General features: G+C 34.2%; 1 protein-coding gene across 3 annotated transcripts in view; it reads right to left on the bottom strand.

The window, feature by feature from the left end:
• Positions 1-18,754, bottom strand: part of Brinp3 (BMP/retinoic acid inducible neural specific 3) — a 478,387-nt gene that overhangs the window by 73,024 nt on the left and 386,609 nt on the right. For all 3 annotated transcript variants that reach the window (XM_055624685.1, XM_055624684.1, XM_055624686.1), the window contains exon 7: positions 7,770-7,992. In XM_055624685.1, coding sequence (XP_055480660.1) covers positions 7,770-7,992 — 223 coding nt within the window. The remainder of the gene's footprint in view (positions 1-7,769; positions 7,993-18,754) is intronic.

Genomic DNA, 18,754 nt, shown 5'->3' on the forward strand with positions numbered 1-18,754 from the left:
GCTCAGACAGAGCCAAATACCAGGGGCCTGTAAACCACAGAGGTATACAGAGAATTTGCATAAGAAAATTGCCCTGCAACTATCACCAGCGCCTGCTACATTCACAGTACATGCACAAGTAACCACTTAGAAACCTGTGGTTTCTAAGAGCCCCTCCCACACACTCAAGAATTCAACATTCTCTATCACTCTTTCCCTCTAGGCACACTTCCACACACATTTACACATACACACACACAAGCACACTCATGCCTACATTTGCCCTTCTGTGCTCACACACTTCTGTGTCCTCCCACAGGTACAGCTGAAGCACCAACACACACACCGAGGCCATAAGACCTCTCTCAGTTTCCTGAAGAATTCTCCAGATGCCAGAGAGAGACAGTACCACTCTGAACTGCAGAATCCAGGAACAAACAGGGAAGGTTACAGATAAGCTAATGTCCAGGGGTCAGCGAAAGAACACATCCAACATAAATCAGGACATCATGGCTTCAACAGCAACACCCAAAATTGATAGATACTCCAATTCATCAGAAGCAAAAGAAAATGACTTTAAGGCTATGTTTACCCAATTATTTGAGGCACATAAAGAGGAAACAAACAAATCTCTCAGAGCAATAGCCATACAAATACAGAGAATTAAATATGAAGTGAACAAATCTATCAAAGATTTGGCCAACAAAGTGGAGGCAAAGAAAGAGGAAATGAACAAAATTCTCAAAGAAACACAGGTAAATATAGCCAAACAAATGGAGACACAAGTAGAGATACAATTAGTGGCATATAAAGAGGAAATGAACAAAAAAAAAAAAAAAATAGAGACCATCATAGAGCGACAGGAATCCACATGTAAAACACTTGAAGGAAATGGTACAAGGCATGAAAACAGAATTAGAATCATATGGAGTAGCAAAAAACCCAGAATTTCCAAAACAATCCTGTACAACAACAGATCCTCTGGAGGCATCTCTATTCCTAACCTCAAGGTGTACTACAGAACAATAGTAATAAAAAACACATGCTATTGGCATAGAAACATAAAGGAGGTTCAATGGAACTGATTAGAAGACCCAGAAATAAACCCACACACCTATGAATACTTGATTTTTGACAAAGAAGCCAAAACCATTCAATGGAAAAGAGACAGCGTCTTCAACAAATGGTGCTGCTCCAACTGGATGTCTACATGCAGAAAAATGAAACTAGATTCATATTCATTACCCTCTACAAAACTAAAGTTCAAGTGGATCAAAGACCTCAGCATAAAATCAGATACACTAAATTGGTTAGCAAAAAAAGTGGGGAATTGTCTAGAACTCATTGGCACAAGAGACAACTTCCTGAACAGAACACCAACAGCACAAGCTCTAAGATCAACAATCAATAAATGGGACCTCATGAAACTGAAAAGCTTCTATAAAGCAAAAGACACTGTCCTCAGAACAAAATGACAGCCTACAGATTGGGAAAGAATCTTCACCAACCCTTTATCTGACAGAGGGCTGATACCCAGTATATAAAAAGAACTAAAGAAGTTAACAAAATAATAAATCAAGCAATCTAATTAAAAATGGGGTACGGACCTAAACAGAGAATTCTCAGTAGAGGAATATAGAATGACAGAGAAACACTTAAAGAGATGTTTAACGTCCTTAACCATCAAAGAGATGCAAATCAAAACGATACTGAGATTTCACCTTACAACCATCAAAATGGCTAAAATCAAAAACTCAAATGAGAACACATGCTGGAGAGGTTGTGAAGAAAGGGGAACCCTCCTCCATTAGTGTTGGGAATGTAAACTGATACAACCACTTTGGAAAACAATCTGACTCTTACTCACACAATTAGGAATAGTGCTTCCTCAAGACCTAGCTGTACTGCTCCTAGGCATATATCCTAAAGATGCTCAAGTACACAACATAGACATTTGCTAAACCATGTTTATAGCAGCTTTATTGGAATAGTCTGAACCTGGAAATAACTCAGATTTTCCTCAGTTGAGGAATGGATACAGAAATTGTGGTACTTTTACACAATGGAATACTACTCAGCATTTAAAAACAAAGAAATCATGAAATTTGCAGGCAAATGTTGGGATCTGACTGAGGTGTCTGAGGAGAAAGACACACATGGTATATACTCACTGATTTAGACCCATTAGATATGATAAACCTAATGAAATCTGTACACCTAAAGAATATAAACAAGAAAGACGACCCGAGGTAAGATGATCAATCCTTATTTAGAAAGACAAATGGGATGGACATTGGATGTAGGAGAAAACAAGTAACAGGACAGGAGCCTACCACAGAGGGCCTCAGAAAGACTACCTAGCAGTGTATCAAAGCAGATACTGAGACTCATAACCAAACATTCGGCAGAGTGCAGGGAATCATATGTAAGAAGGGAGAGTTAATATTGCCTGGAGAGGACAGGAGCTCCACCAGGACCAAATATATCTGGGCAATGGAGTCTTTTATGAGACTGTTTCTCCAACCAAGGACCATGTATGGATATAACCTGGAACCTCTGCTAAGATGTAGCCCATGATAGCTCAGTATCCAAGTGGGTACCCTAGTAAGGGGAACAGAGACTATTTCTGACATGAACTCAATGGCAGGCTCTTTGACCTTCCCACCCCTCAAGGGAGGAGCATCCCTGCTAGGCCACAGAGGAGGACTTTACAGGCAGTCCTGAAGATACCTGATAAAACAGGGTCAGATGAAAGGGGAACAGGTCCTCCCTTATCTGTTGACTTGGAAAGGGGCAGGGAGGAGATGAAGGATGGTGGGTGGGATTGAAAGGGAATGAGGGAATGGGATACAGCTGGGATAAAATGTTAATAAAATGTAACTAATAATATAAATAAATAAATAATAATTATTTTAATTCTGAAAAAAAAAGAAATGAATACATGGGCCATTTGCTGTTAAAATGGAAATGAATGAAACTGTCATATCAAGACAAACTAGTGTCATATTCAATACCAATAAAAAGATTGTAGTTTTAAAGACAGGAAAAATTTAATTCTTCCATCTTCTACTATGAAACCAACAACTTTCTGCAGTGTAAAGAATTTTTATGAATCTAAAGTAACAATAAGATTTTAGATGTTTTACTCCAATTTGATGACGATTATTTTGGAGTTTTTTTTTTTAGCTAAATGATCTTTACCAAACGACTAATTCTTAGTTTTGCTCTTGTGGGTAGAAAAATCAATTCAAAGTAAAGATGAACAAAATATTTTGTGTAGTTGGCATGAAAAGTTTAATGATATCATTTAGACTTCATATTATATTATTACCTATTGAATTTTGATTTTTAGTCAAAAATATTATTTCTAATTATTTGGAAAGACTATTATAATGTCCATTGCTTCAAATTGCTTTTGGAATGCTTACAAGTACAATTTAGAATGTTTGTATACATAACAGCTATGAGAATTCCATTACAAGCAAATCATTCCTGAAATATGGAAAAATTATCAAACTTTAGTAGCATATATAACAAAAATAATGAGCCCACTATTGCCCTTCTCAGTGATTTTTGTAAATAAACATAAGTTTCTCTTAACTGTAGTTTTTTTCTATAGTGCAATGTATAAATACATAATTATTATTCGTATATGCATTCTTGCACAAACCTATTTATATATTCAACTCTCAATATCATATTATGCTACTCAAGGATTTCTGAGAGTAATGGAGTGTTCCTATACCAAAACAGCTTAGATCTGTTATTGAGATCAAGAGTCCAGCTCCTCAGAACTTGTCAGTGGACACTCCTAATCTCCTCCATACATACTGATATATGTATTTTATTTTAGCTTTCTCAGACTATTTTTCTCTCATTCAAGACATTGTAAATTCTTTTAACTTAATTTTCCTTGAGTTCTTGGTGTTTTTTTTTTAAATTCCTTTAATCCACAAGAACAATACAATCTACTAGACTCCATTGTGTTTTGTTTAGATTTACTGTCAATTTGGCAAAATCTAGAGACACCAGGGAGGATACAAGTTCAACTGAAAAAAAAAGCCATAATTGATAAGGTTGGAATGTGGTTATGTCTTTAAGAAACTGTCTGGATTTAATTTTTGATATGGGAAAGATTCACACAACTATGGACAGCACCAACACTAGGCAGGTGGGACTGGACTGCCTAGAAAAAATTTGTCTGAGAGCAAAGGCAGAGAAAGAAATAGTCAATAAGAAGCACACATCTATGATTCGTATCTCCATTTCCTCCTTGGCTTCCTGGCATGACTGCCCTTTATGATGGATTGTAACGTAAAAGTTAAAAAAAAAACCCTTTCTTCCCATGTTGCTTTTAGTCAGTGCAATAGAAAGCAAACTAGCTCAGGAGGTTAAAGGCAGAAAGTTGAATGACTTCTTGGAAATAATTCAAGCCTGTATTTGGGCATCAAATAAAGCTGTGTTTGGACAATTTCATTTGACATATGATTTTTGATATCCTTATGGGTAGTTGGTTGAAAAAAATTTAAGTCTATATATGTATATATACATAATATATACTATATATACTTTATGTATTAGTACATACAAATGTGTATATATATATATATATACAAATAGAGATGCAAATATATAATGCATCTAATTATAGCAGTGGTAATTATTCACTTATTAAAGAGTCTCTTAAGATATTCCCACTGATATACTGTTTCATTTAGTCTATTAATGCACTGAAATGAATTTTTCTTATTTTATATTTTCAACCCTAACCAAAACTGAAAAATAATGTAGAATTACAACTTTCTTTCTAATTAATTGGAAGGTGTTGATGAAAAAAATCCAAATTCAAAGCAGTATTTCAACTGTCAAGATTTTTTTCACTTCTTTCTGACTGTCGGAAAATAGACAAAATAGTAATAATAATGCTAAAAAAGTATTTGAAGAAATGTTGGTGGTGTCCTAGACTTTTGTTTTAGAAGTTTCAGAAAATAAAATTTTATCAATACTATGTTGAATTCTGTTATAAGTCATATATATATATATATATATATATATATATATATATATATATATATTCTGTTCTATGTGCTTTGTACATAATTAATTTTCAGTTTCTCATATTTTCATTACAAATTTTGCACTAATAGAGCATTTTGTATTTTCAACTTATAATCTGATGTCCATAGACATATACCATGAAACTGTGCTCAGTTCATTGATTTGTTTGTACTGACTACTACCATCCTATGTGTTCAAATATTCCATTCATGGCTAGGACCTAGATCCCCTGCACAAATAGGAACTAGATCCTCTGCTCAGATGGCAGCTCATTCTCCATGTGGGTGCCCCAGTAAGGGGAGCAAGGGCTGCCGCTGTCATGAACACAATTGCCTGCTCTTTGATCTCTTATCCCTGGTGATGCGGTTTTGCCAAGCCACAAATGAAGAGGAACCAGGCAGTCCTGATGAAACTTGATAAGCTATGGGAAGATGGCAGAAGAGGAGAACTCCCCCCTTTTGGTGGATTAAAGGGAAGGGAATGGTGGGAAGAGGGAAGAAGGGTGAGACTGGGAGGGTTTGAAGGAGGGGGCTTCAATCGGGATATATAATGAATAAATTGTGAAAAAAATAAAATTAAAAGAATATTCCATATGTTTCAAATGTATGTGTATGCATATGTATATGTGTATTCAACTGATTATCTCAAGCATAATTTTAATATCAACATAATTATAATCCAAACTTAACGGTTTTCTTACTAATCCTTTTAATTTTGTTATTCTCCTATTTAGAATAAGATATTCAGTATCATCACCATAATATCTGCTCTCATCCCCTATGCATACATGATAAAATTCATTACAATCAAAGAGCATACCTATCCTTGTCTATAATTCAACTAACATACACTGACAGATGTTATACAGATGAATTACAAGTACTGCATGTGACAGGAATAAAGAAATGTACATAAAACACAATTGATGTAAATACTCACAGATAGTTACAATATATATTTAAAAATTAAATTTCTCAAATTAGTATATATTCTTACTTACAATAGTAAGATTTTTTTTTTACTTTTTAAAATTTTCTTAATTACAGTTTATTCACTTTGTATCCAACCTGTAGCCCCCTTCCCTATCCCCTCCCAATCCCACCTTCACTCCCTCTTCTTCTCCTATGCCCCACTCCCAGGAAATGATAGGGGAGGTCCTCCTGCCCTTCTATCTGACCATAGTCTATCAGGTCTCATCAGGACTGGCTTCTTGGAATTTTAAGAAGTGAAACTACATTAAATAAAATATGCACTGACGAATAATAAGAAAATATATTTAACATTATTAGTCATTAAGAATGTATACACACACACGCACTCACACACACTCACACACTCCATGCAACTTTATTCAGACAGGTTTTTATAATCAAACAATAGAAATTAGCCCCTGTTGATATAATATGAAGTATGAGGTGATGTCATTAGTGAGAAGTAAAAATTAAAAAAAAAAAAAAAAAAAACGTGCAGGAAGAAGGCAGCTCCTGAAGAATGCCACAAATACAATGACCTCATGACTCATCAATGCCTTACTGTAGTATATAAGTAGTAAGATTGAGAACAGATGTTCACAACCAAAACTTGTACAAAGAAATTTGTGCAGACAGCAGCCACAATGTTTAGTGGAGAAATGGAACTGTCCACCAAATGAGGACTGGCTAGTACATTTGCATGTATGTAATCAACGATCACCACATATTACATAACTTCATTTTAATAAAAGCTCACCCTAAGGATATCTATCGGGACAAGTAGAATCTACAGATCCATAAAAAATTTATAGCCTGTACACAGATGGAGACTATACAGAGTAAATTCTCATTATGTGTTTTATATAAGTAAAACTAATCTTCAATTCAGATGGCAGGTATTTCTTATATTTGAAGTAAAACACAAAACAATGAATAATACCATTGTATTGGCTTGAAATCAAGTCTTTTATAGAGGTTTAATCTACAGGCTGTATTTTTACATGATAAGATATTTAGAGATAAATTTCTCCTCTTAACAATTTAAGCATCAATTCAAAACTTTTTGATTCTATTCCAGATAATTCTGCTACAATGTGTACTTTCTGATGCATATTTTCTTTTGGATGTATGTTTAACTAGATTTCCAGTAGGTAAGTATAAGTCTTTTATTCAAGCAATGCATAAGAATATTGTAAATTAGAATCATAAATCAGATTTACAAAATAATTTCAGATACAAATACTTAAGTATTCCCTTTTCTCTATTAAACATTAGAAATATTTGCAAATAAAGTTTTGGATTAGCATATAATGGCATTTGTGAATTTTCAAATAGCTGTGATACAAAATAAACAATTGTTTTATTGAGAAGCCAGAAATGGAGAAATTTCAGTTTGTGTCTCTAGTCTACTTCACATATTCCAAGTTTAACTGTGAGCATTTTCTTGTATTGTATTTTCTAAAATACAATTATTAACGGGTTTATGTAAAAAGAAATAAAATAAAAATAAACAGGGGGAATGATTCATTGACTACTTTAACAGAAAAAGAAAACAAAAAGTTTCAGTGGTTGCATTTCCCATTGGATCGGTTCTTTGAAAATAAACGCAGAGCCTTATTTTGAGATAAGAGAATCTACTCTTTTTAAGTTGTCTAACTGTAAAAACAACATTGTGACATGTCTCCCCACACTCGCAGGCAGGAATGAGTAGAGCCCAGCTTCTGGGACCGAAGCACAGTTGTCATGCTGCCCCACTCTTACCTCTGTCTTGGCAGGCTGATGAGGGGCTGTTTGTGGCACCGTTTGCTAAGGCTAAAGAGCTTGTGTACAATTCTATGTGCCTTCAGGAAAAGCTGTTTCATGCTGTTCTCCAGTTGTTCATAGCGGCGTTGAAAATTAGAATCCATTGTCCACAAATGCATTATAGTTGATGTGTTGAGGAAATAATTCATGGGTAGTCTTTTCATAAAGAACTTGAATTCATCTGAAAAATGTGAGAATTCAACATTTTAATTTTTAAGCAATTATTTCTCTTCTAGCCAAAACACATCCAACATATTTAAAAATAAATGCTAGCAGCATAATATTTGTGACTAACAAACAAAAAATGAGATTTGGGGGGTGTTAAAATGGTTTGTTTTGATCTCCTTAAAAATAAAAGTTTCATGAAAGAATATGAAAATAGCTTATGCAGAACAATAGTTTAGATAGAAATAGTAAATCCAAATTGTTTTCTGTATTCTTCCTTTGCTAACATTTGAACGTTTCTGTAATGTATGACATATATTTGGCCTTTGTATCTGATACTAGTGTAAATAATTCTTTCTTAATGTATAATAAAAAAACTCCTCAGATACATTTGTTAAATCAGTATAGAAACACGTGAGACTTATTTCTAAATTTCATCTTAAGAGAGTGCGTTGTCAGTAGACAATTTTTATATTTGGTTATTTTCTTTTATCCCGCTATTCTTATGTCACATTTCAGGACGTATCATTTTTAAAAAATGGGTGCATAAAATATAGTTAAAATCCACAGTAGCTGTTGCTTTTCTCTCAATCAATCTTACACACTATTTTTGCTTTCATACAAAATGAATGGTAAATCTTCAAGAACAATAACAGTTGATGTTATGTGATGTCCAGGAGATGCTTCAGCAGGTAACAACACTGCAGCAAAAGCATGAGAACCCGAGTTCAAATATATGTAAAAGCCAGTCATGGCCATGTGGCTGCACAGCCTTCACACTGTGAAGTGTGAGGCGCACGCGGTAGAACTGTAGGGGTTGCAGGCTTACAGCCTCACTCCTGTTCAGTAGCAGACAGCATTTCCAAGTGATGAGGGAGAAAGTCATAGAGCAGAGCACCTGATGCCTTTCTCTAATTTCGGCATGTAGCATGTATGTGTGTCTATCTATCTATCTATCTATCTATCTATCTATCTATCTATCTATCATCTATCTATTTATCTATCTAATTAACAAACTATCTCCACACACATACTCATACACCACATACATTCTTACACACACACACACACACAAAGTTCATGTTACATGAAAACAAATGAAATAATGGATGTATTTATTATATAAGCACACAAGATTGATGACAGCATATTCAAGCTAGTAAAAACTAACCTGTCTTTTAAAGGCATGTCACTATACTAACCATACAGATACAGATGTATCATTGAACCATAACAATTACATCTGTCATATGTTGCAGCATAGATTAACTTATATTGTATTACTGTTTTCCTTTTCCAGATAATCACAACTCTATTGATGAAAAAAAATGTTCAATATGTGATATTAGGAATATATTTAAAAGCATTAAACTGAAGACTAACTTAGGAAAATGGTGTTTGCTACATTTTTGTTTGTATATTTCATATATATATATATATATATATAGAATGTTATGTTTTCTATATAGCTTAAATAAGAGCAAACTTGGGCAAAAGAGTATGAGGCATGTTACACTTATTACATATTGCTTTTATTACTGAAGAGTGATTATATTGTTTTATTTTTCTTAATTACCAATACACCTCAGTTACTTTTTCATATATATATATATGTATATATTTAAAATATATACATATATTTCAAAATATATATAGTTGAGCAAATGTCTTAGTTGTATGTTAGAACATCTTTCGGTATATGCCTGGGAGTGATATAGCTAGGTCTTGAGATAGCACTATTCCCAGTTTTCTGAGAAAGGCCAGATTGATATTCAAAGTGGTTGTACAAGTTTATATTCCCTCCAGCAAAAGAAAAAGGTTCTCCTTTCTCTACAACTTCTCCAGCATGTGTCATCCCTTGAGTTTTTGATCTTAGACATTCTGATGAGGTGAAATCTCAGGGTTGTTTTGATATGCGTTTCCCTGATGACTAAGGACATTGAGCATTTCTTCAAGTGTTTCTCTGCCATTTGATATTCCTCTGTTGAGAATTCTCTGTTTAGCTCTGTACCCCATTTTTTAATTGGATTATTTTGCTACTTTACATATAACGGGGTTAGTTGCATTAACACATCAATCAAGTAAGATGTATCAAGCCTTCTGTTTTTAAGGGGTTGTTTGTTTGTGTGTTTATTTGTTTTTACCTACTTTCCAGTTCTACTTCCTAGTGAAAATAACCGGTTTGGGGCTTCTGGAGTAGGTCCCCAGTGGAGTACTTGCCCAGGGTGCATGAAAACTAGGCAAGTGAAGACCAAGGAAGATAAACTATCTTGTGTAGCATGGACTTGTTATGCTTCTCTGGCTAACTTTAACATTTTCCTTCTACCATAGATAGTTCTGTTTTAAATTATCTATCTATGAATAACATTTCTCATTATTTCCTCTCATAATTTTGAAATAAAATGTATTTTGAAGAAAAATATATAATGTCTATATAGGATATATTTCAAATATACTAAATATTTTATTTTATTTTTTTTAACTTTTTAAAATTTTTTTATTAATTACACTTTATTCATTTTGTATCCCCCCATAAGCCCCTCCCTCCCGTTTCTGCATGCATGCCCCTCCCCAAGTCCACTGATAGGGGAGGTTCTCCTCTCCTTTCTGATCTTAATATTTTAAAAGATATAGTTATATACAAAATTGATACTAAATTATCTATTTTGTATTTTTTTTCTGAAATGTTTATTGGAAGTAGGTTATCAAAACTTAGACATTTATTAATTTCTTTATTTATGTAAAGCATCATTATTTTCATTGTTATTTTTCAACATTCTTATGTAGTAAATTAATAGGCTTCCTCCAAGATGTATACCTACATTAAATTTTGGAAAGAAAAAAAATGAAGTAAGTCAAAACATGGACAATATTGAAGCAAGCAATTATGTTTAAGCCCCACTATAGAAGAAATAATTTTTATGTGGTACTTCAATATTGGCCAAAAATGGTAGATAGAGAGGTCATAGTCCCTACAGAATTACCTATATTATTATTCTGTTTGATAGACAGGGTACTAAAACAATTTTTAATGACTCTGTGGAATAACCATATGTCAATGGATCTAACTCTCATAAGAGAAGCTTCTTGCAGTAGATGACAATTAATATTGCGACAGATATTTGGAAAAAAAGTAGGAAATAAGTGATTTCAGCATCCCACATGTGTATGTCACCATTGCTGTTTCCAGGCTCAGGGATCGTCATGGAAGAGGGAGAGGAAAGAATTTAAAAATCGTTACTCCAACCAAGGACCATGAGTGGAGATAACCTAGAACCCAAGTACAGATGTAGCCTATGGCAGCTCATTCTCCATGTGTGTTCCATAGTAACAGGGACTGTCTCTGCCATGAACTCAGAGGCTGGCTCTTAATCACCTCCCCCTGAGGTGGAAGCAGCTTTGGCAGGCCACAGAGGAAGATATTGCAGCCAGTCCTGATGAGACCTGATAGACTAGGATCAGATGGAAAGTAAGAGGACCTCTCCTATCAGTGGACTTGCAGAGGGGCATGGGAGGAGATGAGAGAGGGAGGGTGAGATTGGGAGGGGATGAGAGAGGGGGCGACAGTGGGAATACAAATTGAATAAACTGAAATTAATAAAAAATAATTAATTTTTAAAAACCAGAAGGTGTTATATGTATTCAACTGTGTTCTCCTAACAGGGCATCTGAACGTATAAAGTGACAGAGATTATGAATACATGTATTCAGAGGTAACTAGGCAACAGAAAAACTGGATTTAACGAGTTTAAAGAGAGACAGAAAGAGAACACAAAGCTAAGTGAGTGGTTATGTTGAGGTGGATCTGAGAAGAGTTTGGTGAAAGTGATCAAAACATACTTTTTGAATACTTCAAAAACAGCAAAAAGTATTTGAAAAATATATTTAGAGGGCATGTTTAATCACCGAAACACAGCCCATTTAAATATCACATCTCTCGGATATTCAGTGTAGATTATTATCTGAAAAAAAAAAAGACTCAGAGGAAAAAATCTTTTCAATAATAGAAATACAATTGGAGAAAACTTTGTAATATATTTGCATTAGATATGTTTCAAATAATCTTTTCTTAAATTTTTTATATTAATTACATTTTATTCACTTTGTATCCCAGCTGTAGCCCCCTCTTTCATTCTCTTCCAATCCCACCCTCCCTCCCTCCCTCATCTCCTCCCATGTCGAATAATCTATTAAACAAGCAAAATATTAATAATACATTAAGGAGAACTATAGAGCCAAAATATCTGGGCCCAATGGACCCTGCAGAGACCTATACTGCAACCAAGGTCCATGTTTGGAGAGGACCTGCTCAGATGTAGCCCATAAACTCAGTCTCCAAGTGGGTTCCCTACGAAGGGTAATAGGGACTGTCTCTGTCATTAACTCAGTGGCCAGCTCTTTAATAACCTCCTCCTGGGGTGTGCATCCTTGCCAGGACACAGAGGAAGACAATGCAGTCAGCCCTGATGAGACCTTATAGGCTAGGGTCAGATAGAAGAGAAGGAGGTCCCTCCTTATCAGTGGACTGGGGGAGGGGCAAAGGAGGAGAAGAGGGAGGGAGGGTGAGATCAGAAGGAGATAAGGGAGGGGCTACAGCTGGGATACAAAGTAAATAAATTGTAATAATAGATAGATAGATAGATAGATAGATAGATAGATAGATAGATAGATAGATAGATAGATAGACAGATAGACAGATAATGTAAAAGATTTGATTTCACAATACTGTGCAATTTTTTTTTTTTTTTTTTGCTTCCATATGCCTCTTTAGAGAATTTTCCCTTTTGAATAAAGAAATGATGTGTGAAAATTGGAAAACTCTCTTTGGATAGTCATAGCACAATGCCAGTACTTTCAAAACTAATCATTCATTTCACTGTTATATTTGACTTTGACACTTCCGTTAAGACTTTATCATGTTGTTTTGTTATGGATTTCTAAATGTACTCAGTGTCATTAAACTACTGGGGAAAGTTCTGAATCAGGAAATTTCACTGAGGTTAAAGAACATTTTAAGGTAGGCATTATTTATCTTATTGGAGTGCTTGCAATGGTGTGTTTCTGCTGAAAATCATCAGTGCTTGATCTCTGTGAAGTATTTTTAGCATGACACATGAATAATTACTTCATTACAAAGTCATTAGGAGCTACCATTGACAGTCACCCACAACAGTTATTGAACACCTGTTATGCATAGAACATACAGATGTTTCAATCCATGACAGCAAGTGTGAGTAAACCTTTCATTTCATTTTTAATAATGACTAATTAATGATATGCCTTATTTTCAAAAGCTACAACTGCATTTTCAGTTTTGACATGTATTATACCTGGAACGCAACAGATTTCAGGGAAATACCACCATAAATATTTTTCTCTCATTTTGCTATTTAAAAAAATATTATTGATAGATTATAAAAATGAAATTTGAATGGAACTCAGAAACTATTTAATAAATCAAAATTACATAGATAGAAAAATAGGATAAAATAAAAGAATTAGGTATACCAGAAGATATTTTAACTTAATGTACAACACAATTTAGAAAATAAGGCACTATTTGAAGTCAGCGGCTGGCGTGATGACTCAATGGCTAAGAACACTGCCTGCTTCTCTACTAGGTTTAAATATCAGCAGTGACATGGAGTTCCATGGCCATCAGTAAGTCTAGTTCTAGAGGACCTGACATGTGTTGAGGTCCTCTACAGACACTGTATACACATGTGCACAATATACATTATAGCTAAACACCCATATAGTAGAAATAAAGTGAAATCTCAAGAAAAACTATTCACATTTTCAGTATTTTAGATGAAATTGTAAATGAAAATATAATGTCATATTAATGAAATAATTTTATCACAAATATCATTGTAAATAAATATTTTAAGTGAGGACCAATTAAATAACATTGTTCCGTTTAGGTTTTGTCATTAGAAGTAAGTAAATTTTAATGGAAAGTTCAACATTAATATCAAAATATTTCTTTGTTCAAAGTGCAGACCTTAAAATTTTTAAATTATCGAGGTTACCATGGACTAGTAAAGCTGATTTTCAAATGATTGGGGCAGATATGCTTAAAAGAATTTTTTTAAGATATGTGATGAACAGCTTGATTTTTTCCGCTGTTGAGTTTTCCATGATTGCCTTCTCTGGCCAGTGGGCATCCGATTATATCATTTGTGCATCTCCAGTAGCAGTCATTCAGAAGATGGTTGTTTTGTCTTATGCTGAAGCTCAGCGGGAGCTGCACAGACATAACGTGGCTGATGATTTACAAAGGCAGACTTTCCGGTGAGTTTTTGGTTTGGCCACCAGTTAACATTGTTAACATTTACTTCCTTTTTAAAAACAAGCATCAAATTTGGGTACTTGCTCTTGCTCAACACTGCCTGCTACAAAGCCCCAGTATGATGCCAATTTGAGGGACACTAGTAATACCTGACATGTTTAAACTCAACTCTCTTTCTTACAGTTTCAAGTAAACCATCAAGCCAGTATGGCCTATGCCAGTTTGATCAAACTGCATTGTTTTGAACAAATTGTTGAATAAGCTATCATTTTAATTAATTAATTAGTTAATTAATTAATTATTAAAATTTATTCACTTTGTATCCTGGCTGTTGCCACCTTCATCTCCTCCCAGCCCCACCCACATCCCTTCTTATCTCCATATACCCTTCCCCTAGCCCTCTGATATGAGAGGACCTCCTCCACTTCTATCTGACACTAGCCTATCATTTCAGGGCTGACAGCATAATCTTCTTTTGTAGCCTGGCAAGGATGCATTCCCCAGAGAGATGTGATCAAATAATCTATTGTCCTAAGCAAACTAAGCTACAAGGGTGACCCTAGGAAAAAGATATAGTTAACCTAGAATCCCTGCACAGATGTAGCCCATGGCAGCTCAGTTTCCAAGGGGAATTTTCTAGTAATGGGAACAGGGACTGTCTCTGACATGAACTCAGTGGCTGGCTCTGCTCACCTCTGCCTGAGGATGAAGAAAAGCCTTACCAGGAAACAGAGGAAGAAAATGCAGCCAGTCCTGATGAGACCTGATGAGACCTGATAGGCTAGCGTCAGAGGGAAGGGGAAGAGGACCTCCCCTATCAGTGTATTTGGGAGGTGCATGGGAGGAGATGAGAGAGGGAGGGTGGGATTGGAAGAGAATGAAAGAGGGGGCTACAACTGGAATACAAAGTGAATAAAATGTAATTGTTTTCATGGTTTGTGAAACAAGGTTTCTTTGAGTATCCTTGGTTGTCCTTGAACTCACTCTGTAGTCCAGGCTCACAGAGATCAATCTGCTTTTGCCTCCCTGAGTGCTGGGAAGAGAGGCTTGTACCACCCCTGTCCAGTTGTGTTATGCAAAATTTTTTTTCTTTATTTTTCTTTTCTGTCTTCTAACTCATCTTGCTTATGTACATTTACATTTATGATTCTTGTGTTGGTTCCTTTTTGCTTCCGTGTCACACAAAGCCTATTCCTGCATCCTTTCCTCAGTATTTCTTTTCCCCTCTTGATGTATCATTTCTAATTTCATAGGTTATACGACACTCAAACCCATGTGTCCACTAAAATGTAGAATCTGCATATGAGAGAGAACATGTGATGTTTGAGTCCTGACCTTGGGTCTCTCAGTTAATATACCATATTCCACATTCATCTAATTTCTAGCAAGTTTCATAATTTTATTTTTCATTAAATCTGAATAAATTCCACTATGACTTCATATTAAGGTTTTATTATCTATCCATCTGTTGATAGGCCTTTAGGTCGTTCTCTTTCCTAGCTATTGTATGTAACCATCCATCCAAAGGCTGGCTGGTCAAGTATCTCTGTGGGAGGGTACAGAATCCTTTGAGTATACATCAGATAACATATAACTGGGTCTTATATTCAGCCATTTTCTAACAATGAAAAACAACAAACATCTATACTGACTTCCTTAATGTCTATATTAGTTTATATTCCCAATAACATTGTTTAAGTGTTGCTTTTTTTCACATCCTCATCAGCAATACTTGTCATATTTTCAATGAAAACTAAAACTGGTTTTAGTTTTCATTTCTCTCACTGTTATGTATGCAGAACAACTTTAAAATACTTATTGGCTATTTGTGCATCTTCTACAGCATTGTTTCCAATGATACAAAGAAAATAACAGATACAACAAAGAAAATGCTAATGAGCATCTGGGATGGTAGAATTTATAGTCAGCTTCAGTCTTCTAACAAAACTCATTCACAGGAAACAGAGAATAATATAGAGGGAGTGCATTGCATAAATGAACTCTGTGGAGGCAAGCAGAATAGGACAGGTGACAATTTTTCAAAAATTACCAATCCTTCAGTACACACAGTGTTAATATCTCAGATGCAGAAGTTTCTTCACTAAAATGCAATAAAATTGGCTTTACTTGTTATTTTTTTAAATTTTTTAAAAAAAATTTTTACTTGTTATTCATTTTTAAATTATTCCTTCTATTTTTTAAGGTAATATTACATCATTTTCCTCTTCTTTTTTCTTCCTCCAACCATCCCATTTATCCTGTCTCATTTTCTTTTAAATTTATGGACAGTTTTTTTATAACTTGTGTTACAAATATATGAATATATTATATAATATATAAAGTATTATATAGCATATAATATATGTAATATGTAATATATAATATATGTTTTATAACATAATCCATATTAAAAAATACATAAATGCAACCTTCTAGGTATGCATAATGTTAAATGTCCATGTGATTTCAGAGCTAACCTTTTGGTATTGGATAACTAGTTGGCATTATCTCTCTTTGTACCACCCTAGACTAACAATATTCCTACCCAGTTATGATCCCTGTGAACCACAACTATCAGCAAAGCACAATAACACCAAGGATGCTATATGTTACACAGAACCCTGGAGATAAGCAACAACTCTAATGAACTTAAACCCATTCATCAGGAGTTAAAATTATGACTAGTACTGAAAATCTATCCAACTACTCCTGTCTAGTGAAGTCATGGATCGTGGAGGTAAACCTACAGCCATGACTTTATCAAAGTAGGATGATGAATATCATCCTTATAAACACAGGTAAATGTGGCCTCATCCCTTACCATGGAAACTCCTCTTTGCAACAGAGACTATTACAGAAAATTATAACCAATTAAAACACAGAGTTGTGAAACCCATTTCCAAAACTAAATACAAAATGCAACTGCTGCACTTAGGTTTTAGGGATCACTGATGAAGAGCCAAAAGATCAAGAAGTTTACTGTGACACTGTGTCCCCAAGTAATGTAGGAAGCTTTACTCAAGGTCTCATCAATATGACTGCCAAAGCCTGAGCTAAACAAGGAAGACAATAGGCATGCTCATTAATTTTAATAGCTGAGTAACTTGTGAGGCTGTTAATGTGCTTCTCTTGATACAGACTCTAGTTAACTGTTAATATGCTCTCAGTTAATTTAAAATGTCATCCTTTCTCTTTCTCTCTCTCCCTCCCCCGCTTTCCTATGTCTCTTTCTGGGTATCTTTCCACATCCTTTCAGATAATATAAGCTCTAACTCTGTGAAGATTCATATCAAAAATATTTTATCATATTAACACAATTATTATATTCCAATGACCCTTCCTCTAATACCTTTGTATACATTTTATGTGTATTTATGGGAATTGAAAACATTGGCCAGTATACTTTATAAAATAATTTTAATGTTCGGAATTCTATGTTAAAAATTCCTATGGAGTATATTTTCAAAAATGTCTGCAAAATGTTTTGACATTGGACTGTTTTTAGAGAGATATCAGCATATAATTTCCTTCATGAAGCGTAACATATTTTCTACTATCCGAAGAAATATCTTCATTTATGAATTTACCTACATAGTTCCAAACTGATGCTCATTCCATATAAAAGTAAAGTTATGTGTATCTCAGACTAAGGAAGGAAAAATGCTTTCATGATTTTATTATTATAGATATGATAAAGTTATCAAATTTTAAAGTAATATCAGAATAATTCTGTGTTTTCTATAGGTTTTGTAATTATTTACTGTTTAAGAAATAAGTAAAAACAAATTGTGCTTAATGGTATATAATTATATACACACGACTATAGGTATATGTTTTATAAATTAATTATCATTTAGTAGAGTTAAATTTTCTTGTCAGTAGAAACAGCAATAAAACATGGATAATCTCAATTAGTATTAAAGCCTAGGAATAGCCTGGTGGCAGAAAATGAGCAGAATGTAAAATATATAGAGAATATACAAAGAGATTACTTAAATAAAAGGATATGTAAACAAGCTTGAAGGTGTATATGAAGAATCCATACAAACAGTGCTTTTAATCAAAGAGTGATAGTATCTGATTTTGTGATAACATTTTCGAAATCATTTCTTTTTTTTTTTTTTTTTTTGCTTTTTACTCTCATTGGAAACATTACAGTGAATTCAAATATATTTCTTGTTATTTTTTTATACACAGATTGATAAGTTGATAATGCAATCCTTAATTTCTTAAACTGAACACAGTACTATACTGCATATTTGCATAAGCGTGTGCACTCCACATTGGCTGAATTTTTATATTTTTATTTCCTACTGTTTTACCATAGTTACCTATAGGGAAAAAACAGACATTTGCAAAGTCTTAGCTTCAAAGCTGACATTTTAATTTCAAATTATTTTTCCACTGTTCCTAATTGTATTACAAGCCAGATCATATTCTCATGCAGATATTTCTTGTTCTTTGACAGTCAGTTTCTTATTCAGTA

Source organism: Psammomys obesus, unplaced genomic scaffold, assembly GCF_907164565.1.
Source record: "Psammomys obesus unplaced genomic scaffold, mPsaObe1.curated_primary_1811, whole genome shotgun sequence".
In the NCBI taxonomy this organism is placed as follows: domain Eukaryota; kingdom Metazoa; phylum Chordata; class Mammalia; order Rodentia; family Muridae; genus Psammomys; species Psammomys obesus.